We start from the raw sequence: 9,650 nt of genomic DNA on the forward strand, positions 1-9,650 counted from the left end.
CCGTGGCCGTCCCTGACCACCCGGCCCCTCCGGCCCATCTGGGCCCAGCCCTGCTGCCCCCGCCCCCTGAGCGCCCACCTTTGGGCTCACTCTCCAGCCAGCGCAGCAAGCAGCTGCCACCCCCTCCTGTCATCTCCCAAGCCGGCGAGGCGACCTGTGCTCCGTGCCAGCATGCCCTTGCCCCCCCCGGCTCACGGCACAGGCATGGGGCGGCTGCTGTGAAGGCCAAGGAACTCAACACACTGGAGTCCTTAGGACCATGGAGAGAGGTGGGAGGGCCGGTGCTCACGGTTGTGGGTTTGGAGCCACACAGCCAGGTCCACGATCGGGCTCCTGCTGGCTCCCCGCGTGGCCTTGGGCACGTGTCTCGTGTCTCAACTTCTCTGTGGTCCCCTGTCCTCATCTGCGGCACGGGGATGAGAACGGTCCTGCCAGAAAGGGTCAGTGGATCGAGCAAGCACGTGGCATCCAGTGCTCAGCGATCGTTCATTCGCTCAACAAGAACCGAGGCAGTCGGTGGTCCAGGACCTGTGACCAGACTGCCTGTCCTGTCCGGCTCTAATTCTTACTTGCTGGGTGACCCTGGGAATGTACTGAACCTCTCTGGGCCCCAAGGGAAAGTGGGGCTGACAGCGGCACCTCTCTGGGCGACCATGAAAGGAGACTCCAGGAAAGCACTCGGCCCAGCAACAACGACTGCTGTCTCCGCTGCTGCTGGAGTTACTGTTACCACGCCGGGAACTTCCGCCGGGCGTCGGGCACCGCGAGGGCCGCGCGGAAGCTTCTGCGCGGCTCACGGCTTCTGCCCTGGCCATTGCCGTGTCCCTGCAGCATCGCCTTGCTGTGAGACGATTCGTGTGGGATCTGCTGTCTGGTGCACTTGGGGCCACCCTTGGTCGGCCTCCCCCGCTCAAAACAGAAGTACACAGAAGACGCGTCACTCACGAGCCCCTTTCACGGCGTGCTGGTCTCCCGCGCCGGGCCGTGACCTCGGAGCCACGGTGCCCCGTTTCCCGGGCGCTGGCACGGAGGAGGTGGCGAGGAGCTGGGCGGCAGAGGGAAAGAATGACGGAACACACGGGGACGCACTGCAGCGTGACTCTGGACAGTCCCCTGCTCTGGGCTTCTCACCACGACCTCGCGGCTGGGATCCGTCCCCCAAAGCGGGCTTCCGTCTCCCTGGAGCGAAGGCGAGGGCCGGGAGGCTGGGAAATCACCACGTTAAGGCAGGCGACAATTCCTGCGGAAGTCCCGAGTCCGGCTCGAGAGGACCCGAGGGCCTAGTGGTGGCGTTTGTGCTTTCGAGCCTCGATGCTTCTCCTAAAATTCACAAATTATCTGCGCGTGACCCAGGTCAGATGGGGGCTCCGCAGGAAAGCGCCCCAAGAAGCAGTTTGGTAAGAAATCCCTTCTGTGGCCACGGGCACGCATCTCCGGCCGACTCGGCCCCGCCCCGTGCCCCTGCCCCGACCGTGTGGTAAGAGCCCCTGACATCTGCGAACACGACTCCTGCGGTCTGTATCCACGCCGAAACGCATGCCACTGCCGCGGAACTTAGTTTTCCCGGGGACTGAGGTCTGCGGCCGACACAGCCGAACGCGGGCAGATGTCCGCGGGGTTCACCACGGAGGAATCTGGGGGTCACACTCAGCTCTGATGCTCACAGCAGCTCTCCGTAGTGTTACCTTTCCAGACTTTCCAAAGCTCTGTCAGCACGTCATTTCTACTTTTCCTAAGAGTCACTTTAAGGGAACATGACGTACATACATACACCCCATACACGAGTATCTCTAGATGGTCTTTTCGGGGGGGGGGGGGGAGCTGGGCGGGAACGGTCCACAAATAGGTTTTTATTTGCGGGCATTTAAAAAAAACTTTTGTCTTTCTTTTTCAATGCTCTGAAGGCTATTTTGGATTTTATTCTGAATTAATTTGCCTACTCAGGTGGTGTTTCTCGAACGTCATCCCAAACTACCCGGGGTCCCTGTTCGGGAAGGCCGCAGCCATACACGTCCACGGGAGGTGGTGCCCCCACACCGACCCGTACCTTTGCCCAGCTCTGGTATCGATGCGAGGGTGGCCTTACCGTCACCAGGCTCAATTCCTAAACACCCTCTTCAAGAAACAGGCTGTCCTGACTCCAGGCTTCTGTCCGTCTTTAGTAAGCCCTTAACACACGTTCAAAATTCTTATGGGCTCTTTGTTCAACCGAGAGCTTGACTTCACCACGACCCACGGATAGCGTGGTTTATTCTGCCGGTTTCCCACGGCAGTGGGTCTGGACCGTGCCCTTGGAAACTCCGGGTTAGGACCTGAGTGTAGCTGTGCCTCTGACCGCTGAACCTGGGCTCCCTTCAGGTATTACCTACGTCCCTCCCGCAGCCAACACAGGAGAAGAACCAAGTTCACAGACATACAAAGCTGATTAACTTCTCCTTAACGACTTGCCCACCCTTAGCAGCTATTTTCTTCCTGTCCAGGTCTATAATCTGTTTCGTAAACATGGCCGAGACTTGCCACAAAGCCAGCACGCTTTGGACGGGTGCACAGAACCGTCTAGGCACAACCTGATCCCAGCAAGAAACTGAACACTACTCCGATCTGGTCCTCGTACTTGGGCTGGCCCCGCTCCCCAGAGATATTACCGGAGGCTGGTCCGGGGCTCACCAGGGTACCCCCACTCTGCAGCCAAGTCACTCCCTGAGGAAGCGTCTCCAACCAGGCCCTCACATCCAGCCTTCCGCATTTCCTGCGTTAATTCCACCGAAACTCGAGATTAAATCATTCTGCCTACCTTGCATCCGCCCATCTGCCATTCCGTACGGAGCACCGTAATCTCTAGGAAGAGACGCACACTCGGGATTTGCCCGAAAAGCCAACAGAGGGGAAGTTTTCTCTAGTCTCTCCACACTCGGGAGAGGGAAACGTCATGATGCACAAGGGACGGGCACCGAACTAGAGAACAGATTTTATTTTTAATAAAAATAGTGGAGCGTGAAAAATACCCTGTATTACAAATATACACAAGCAGCACCACTCTTTCCGGGTGTGGTAGAGAGGTTACACCAGACTTGTCTAGTGCTTCTGGATCTATTCATGGAAACCATTTGTTTAACAATAGAAAGAGTCAATAAACCCTTTGGGTACTTTTGAATGATCTTTCTCCCCTCCCCCCCCCCCTTTCCACAAATCAGTCCAAACGTGTATAACATTGGCTTGGTTTCCATTAAAAAGCCACAAAATGTTAACACTAGAGGGTTTCTGAGGGCTGGGCCTCCCCGTGCTTTTGTTGAGATTTCTTTTGTCGTCTCTCTGGAACAGCAAAATACTTGTTTGTCTTTTCGTTTTCAAGGAAAGAGGGAAGAAATGTATCGCACATTGTTTGCATTTGCAAATGTGGGGTTTGGTGACAGTTTCTGTCTTGGAGAAAGACCGTTTGTGAAGGCTGGAGTCTATTTTAAGTGACTCCGAATCCACTGGAGTGTACTGAATTGTCAGGGCTCCCCTTTCTTCCTGTCTGCACAGAAACTGCTGTCCCATACACAGCCCTCCTGGGGGTGGGCCCCCGGGGATGGCTCCTTCCTGGACACCCGCTTCGCCTTCTTCCCTCCCTCCCTCCCCGTCCCCCTCCACGCCACCCAGCAGAAAGAAGTTCTTTAACTGACAGAGAAGTCATCCCTTCTGATTTGCAAATGGGTAGCAAAGCCAACGTCAACATAGCACCGTGCATTTACGGAAGGTTCTAAACAAAAGTTTTCTCCTGGAAGCTGAACCAACCACTTTACCACAAATTAGTTACACCAGGGGTTACTTAACCCCGAGGGGCTCTCCTTCCGCAAACAAAACAGAACAACAACAACAACAACAACAACAACAAACCTGTAAGCTCATATTTACTTTCAGTGTTATCACAGCATCCTGACTTTCAGGGCAAAAACTTTTTTCTTTCACTTTTATTTAAAAAACCAACCGACCGACCCATGGCTCTGACTGCCACTGTATCCTGTCTGGGAAAAGTTTTCCACTCCAGCCTCCCCCCACCCCCCGTCCCCCCCACACCGCCCCCCCCCCCCCCCCACGAGCCAGTTCACACACAGGTGGGAGGCTGGTCAGGGATTTCGTATTTCCCCAGATGCGTCTTTTGGGGATGCTGGCCTTTTTTGTAAATCCCACTGTTGGTGATCACGCTGGCCGGTTTCCTCCTGCTCTTTGTCTTGAACCTGCGGCTGCAAACGTTCTGCCAGGACTGCAGGGTCTTGGACGTCCAGATCCACATGCCGCTGGTGATACCCACCACCAGCAGCATGAAAATCTTCACCATGAAGATCTCCACGGCGGGGATGGAGGCGGCCATCAGACAGTCCAGACTCTTGGTCTGGTTGTTCGTTTTGCACGTGTGCTGGGTGGCCAGGACCTTCCAGTACTCCATGTTGAGGCGCTCGTAGAAGTAACAGGCGATCACACAGGTGGCCGGCACCGTGTAGAGCACCGAGAAGACCCCGATTCTCACCATGAGCTTCTCCAGTTTGTCCGTGTTCTCCCCGCCGGTCTTCATCACCCTCCTGATGTGGAAGAGCGCCACGAAGCCGGACAGAATGAAGGAAGTGCCCACCACGAGGTAGCAGGCCAGCGGGATGAGCACGAAGCCGGTGAGGGCGTTCACGTCCATGCTGCCCACGTAGCACACGCCGGTGAGCTCGTCCCCCGCCACCCGGCGCATCACCAGGATCAGGATGGTCTTCACCGCCGGGATGGCCCAGGCCGCCAAGTGGAAGTAGCTGCTGTTGGCTTCGATGGCCTCGTGGCCCCACTTCTTGCCCGCCGCCAGGAACCAGGTGAGCGTGAGAATCACCCACCACAGCGAGCTGGCCATCCCGAAGTAGTAGAGGACCAGGAAGACGAGGGTGCAGCCGGTGCTCTCCAGCCCCTCCTGGATGACGTAGAGCTGTCCGCTGTCGCGGTCGCAGGCGATGCTCTCGGCGCCGGCGAAGAGGCGGATGAGGTAGCCCACGGAGTAGACGCAGTAGCACATGGAGAGGAAGATGATGGGGCGCTCGGGGTACCGGAAGCGCGCCGGGTCGACGAGGAAGGTGAGCACGGTGAAGGCGCTGGAGAAGAAGCACAGCACGGCCCACACGGCCAGCCAGACCACGGCGAAGCGCTTGTCGCCGCGGCTCCAGTACACGTCCACGCCGGGCGCGCACAGCGGCGCGCACGCGGCGCTCTTCTCCACGTGGTGGAACTTGCCCGGGTTGTCACAGCTGGCGCGCCCCGGGCCCGCGTCCCGGAGCGGGTGCTCCTGCGCGCTGTGCGGCCGCTGCGGCCGGAAGAGCGGCGGGAACAGGCCGGAGCCCCGGGAGGGCTCGTCCGAGCCGTTGTTGGGCGCCTCCATGCACAGGTAGTTGGGGTCGTTCTTGTTGGGGAGCCTGCTGCAGTCCAGCGAGTCGGGCCACTTGAAGTTGAACTGCTCCATGATCGGGGAGCACTTGAGCCGGGCCTGCTCGCACATGACCCGGCAGGCGGGGATGGGGGTGGAGACTTGCTCGGTGCACATGGGCGCGTACAGCGAGCACAGGAAGAAGCGGAGGTGGCCGTGGCAGCCGTACTCCACCAGCGGCGCGAACTCGTGCAGCTGGATGGCGGCCTCGCGCTGGTTCTCGTGGCCCATCAGGTTGGGCATGCGGGTCATGTTGTAGCCGATGTCCTTGCACATCGGGATCTCGATGGCCTGGCACTTGCCGTCGCCCGGGCGCTCCGCGTCCATGGAGCTGATGGCGGCGCACGAACCCATCACCTGCAGGACCAGCCACAGGCGGGGGCCCGGCCGCGGCATGCTGGCGTCGGAGGTGCCCCGGCGGGGAGGTCGGCTCCCCTCAGCGCCGCCGCTGCCCGGCTCGGGCCGCGGGCCCCGGCTCCCCGTCCCCGCTCGGGCCCCCGCCCATGCCCGCTCGGCCGGCCCGAGCGCTGCGCTCCGCGCCCCCGGCCTCGGCCGAGGTGGGGGGCCGCGGAGGGAGGGGAGGGGAGGGGTGGGGAGGCGACGGGGAGGGGACGGGGGAGAGACGGGCAAAGTTGGCCAACAGTACCGGGAAGCGCGACGGGCCCCGGGCTCCCGGCGGGCGGCGGCTCCCGGCCGCGGCAAACTTTGGGCTCTTCCGCGAGCGCGTCCGGGAGGCCGGCGGCGCGGGGCGCACGGTGGCCGGCCGGCTGGCGGCGCCTCCTCCCTCCCGCGCCGGCCTCGCCGGGCCCGGCCGCAGCTGCTCGGCGCCGCGCGTCCCGGGCGGAGAAGACGCGCAAAAGGCGAGGGGGGGGCGGGGGGAGCGCGGCCGGGCGGCGACAGGCCCCGCCCCCCGGGCGCGCGCCCCGCCCCCGCCGCCGCTTTGCATGAGAAAGCCGGCCCGGCGCCCGCTCCCGCCGCCCCGCCGGCCGGACCCCCCGCCGGCCCGCCCGCCGCCCCCCCACCCCCCCCCCGCGCGCCCCGCCCCCGCCCGGGGAAGCCCCGTGTGTCCCCTCCCCCCCCCCCCCGCCCCCCTGCGCCGCCGGGGGGCCCGGCTCGCCGAAGTTCGGAGACGGGGCCGGCGGAGCGGGCGGGTGGTCCGCGGCGGGGGGCCGGGGGGCGCATCTTCCCTCGCCCTGACGGTGGGCCCCGGGCGGGGGGCGCTTTCAAAGCGAGGTGGGATTTGCGTTTTACAGCCCTGGCCATAAAGTGGCCCCTCGGCTTGTAAACCTGCCCGCATCCTCCCGAGGCCCGGGAGTCACCAGGCCTGCGCTCCGGGCCGCGGCTCCGGGGAGGGGCTGCCTTTGAAATTTCAAAGGGAAGAGCTCGGGGCAGGGGGAGGGGCCGGGGGAATCCGGATTTTAGGGCCGCTCCTGCGAGGGCTCCGCGGGCCGGGCGGGGAGGGGGAGGGGCGGCAGCCTCCCGGGGCGCTTGCGGGCCCCCCCCCCCCCCGGGAAGCGGGGGCTTGGCTTTTGCGATGACCCCCCGTCGCCCCCGACGGAGCCGCGCAGTGTAGGGGCCTCGCGCCAGGCAGGGCTGCTGAGTTCTTCTAGGCGGCTGAGTTTATTTATTATAGGAAGTCATTCGCTCGTCGGGTATTTATATTATTTGGCGACTGATCTGCCCGGCCTGCGCCCTCCTGGGCCGCAGACCCGTAAGACGATGCGGAATTGGGGGTGGGAGGTCGCGCGGCGTCAGCTCGCGCGCGGAGGGTCCCCAACTCCCGCGGGAGGCGGGGTGGGGGGGGGGCGGCGCGCACGCCACTCAATTTCGATGAAAGTGGAGAAGAAGCGTCCCCCTGTCTCACCCCCTCATACAGGAGCCAGTTTGTGACAAGTCACTTGGGACACAGGGTCTGCCGCCCTGGGCGTGCGGGGGCGGGGGGGGGGGCACCCACACCACTCCTGGCCTCCAGAAGAACTTGCAAAGCCCGTAGTGACCCTTAAATAAACAGCTCCCCTAGGAGGTGGCCGGGCGGGTCTCTCTCCTCTTAGATGCCCTCTAGGTCAGGATCTTTTTTAAGTTCCTCTGAGACTCCCAGGATCTCGTATAGAGGGGCAGTTGGATGACTGCGGCCAGAGGAGAGGTCGCAGGAGCGGGCCTTCTTCCTCCGCCCTCCTTTCTGAGGTTTAACAGTGGAGAGGTGTGCGGTGTGGATCGCTGCGGCCCCCTCAGTCTCCCTGCCCTGCACTGGGCATCGGGGGAGCTGGATGCATCCCTCCAGGGGAAGGCGCTGCGGGTTTGCTGGCTGTCTCTAGGAAGTGCTCCCGCGGGAGAGGCGACTGCAGGCACTCCTCCTCCCCCGGGAAGCTTTTGGTAAGCTGTGGCAGAAGGGGGGCCCTTCCTCTGAGAAGGCTCTTCGGAATCCTGGCTTTTATTTAAAACAAGTGGTACTCTTTTACAGCTGTAAGAAACTTGGGAGCTGTCACATGTCCACTTAACCACCCACCAGTCCACCTACCCATCCAGCAGCCTATCCATCTATCCACCCATCCGAACATTCATCCATCCATCCATGCACCCATCATCCATGCACCCATTCACCAGCTACCCCGCGTCCTCCCACCCACCAACCCTCCATCCATCCACCTGCCTATCCACCCATCCATCCATCCAGTGAACACCCAGAAGACTGAGGCTGAGGCTTGCCCAGGACCCCAGAACTAATAGGCAGATTTGTGCAGCCGGCCCTGAATCGCTACCCTGACTCTCGCTGTGGGGGTGTTGGAGGAGGCTGGAGGGAGGGAGATAGTGGAAAAGACACCTTCAACCGTGTCATTATTTCCCAAGTTAAAAAACAAAACAAAACAAAAAACCCCTGCTGTTTTAAAGGCTGCCATTCTTCTTATGATTTTGTGTTTGTTGTTGTTTGTTTAGTGACTTGTTTTAAAACCTTTAAGTTAAAAAAAAAATTCGGCGGGCATCCCTTGGCCTCTCCAGAATCTTCCTTGCCGAGGTCCTTCATCGGTCCCATTTTCTCTCCTTTCCTTTTTTGCTTCTCTCCCACAGAAACTCTGGACGCAAGGGAGAGCCCCAAACGCCAGGAGTGGGCGTGAGCTATTTGAGAAAGTGCGTCCTAATTGATCTTTTATGTGCCATTTTAATTCAGCCATGTTCAGACCCATTATTTTAGCTATAACCACTTCAGATGGCTTTCTTCCCTCGTTTTTATAAAAATGTCTGCACCAGTGCTCCGCTCTGCCCAGCTGAGACGGAAACCAACAAATAGACGTTATTATAGATGAGAAATGAACAGCTGTGAGATAACTCTGTAACTAATAAATGAAAAGGGCCTTTCGATGGCTCCAGCTGAAAAGATATTTTATTTTATTTTTTTCCTGTGTGTGGGATTTGAGATGTGTGATCGTTAGGAGCAGGGAGGTCCCCTGCTGCTCGGCCCTGGCTGGCAACCGGCCCCCCTCTGGCAAATGTTATGGAGAATTGGGAGGAATTTTATGGCTGTCTTTCCCCTCAGCTCTTTTTTCTTTTGTCTTCTTTGAAGAATGACTTTAGACATTTTATTTACATATTTAACCATGGATGAAAGCGGTGAAAGAAAGCATTTGGGGCTGTCGTGGGAATAGTGATATGTTTAAATTAATGGAAATCTTATTAGGCCTCTAAAATTTTGAGCAAAGGTTTTTAGTGAAACTTTATAATTAAACATGATTTCAAATAACATGCAGGGACAAGGAATATAATTTTTTTTTTTACCCCAACCACCTAAAAAAAGATACCCAAGAACTACTCTTCACACACGGGCTACCTTCGAGCTCTTGCAAAAATGTGCCCCCAGAAAAGTAGAAGGTTTTTGAAAGGGACTATTTCTGAAGTCAGGCAGTATCTTGAACGATACCTAAATATTTTCGGATGGAAGGGAATTGAAAGCGAGGCAGTGACATTGCATTCTAGCAAAGGCCAAAGTATAAAATACTTTGACACGGATGTTGCTAGAAATCAAAGTTGCATCTCTTATTATTATGTTATAGTCAGTGGAACTTATAAACGCTGTGCTCGGCTCTCTGAAATGAGATTAGAGAAAACCCATATAATCTCTTTAAGATAAAAATACTGACACTTTCAGCAAGAGAAAAATTAAAGCATAGGCTTTGCACGGTACAGGCTAATTGCGAGAGTAGAGTTGTAGCGTGTCAGC

The 9,650-nt window shown here is 58.7% G+C and overlaps 1 protein-coding gene across 1 annotated transcript; it reads right to left on the bottom strand.

Moving 5' to 3' along the window:
* Positions 1-4,069: 4,069 nt before the first annotated feature.
* Positions 4,070-6,258, bottom strand: FZD10 (frizzled class receptor 10). Its single transcript, XM_019433786.2, has one exon. The coding sequence runs from the start codon at positions 5,831-5,833 to the stop codon at positions 4,088-4,090; it is 1,746 nt and encodes a 581-aa protein (XP_019289331.2). The 5' UTR covers positions 5,834-6,258; the 3' UTR covers positions 4,070-4,087.
* Positions 6,259-9,650: the final 3,392 nt, after the last annotated feature.

This window comes from Panthera pardus, unplaced genomic scaffold (assembly GCF_024362965.1).
Source record: "Panthera pardus isolate Hobbes unplaced genomic scaffold, ASM2436296v1 HiC_scaffold_14, whole genome shotgun sequence".
NCBI classification, from domain to species: domain Eukaryota; kingdom Metazoa; phylum Chordata; class Mammalia; order Carnivora; family Felidae; genus Panthera; species Panthera pardus.

Bases quoted from the DNA above. Each gene is read 5' to 3' on its own strand.
- FZD10 (XM_019433786.2), bottom strand. From the start codon at position 5,833: ATGCCGCGGCCGGGCCCCCGCCTGTGGCTGGTCCTGCAGGTGATGGGT.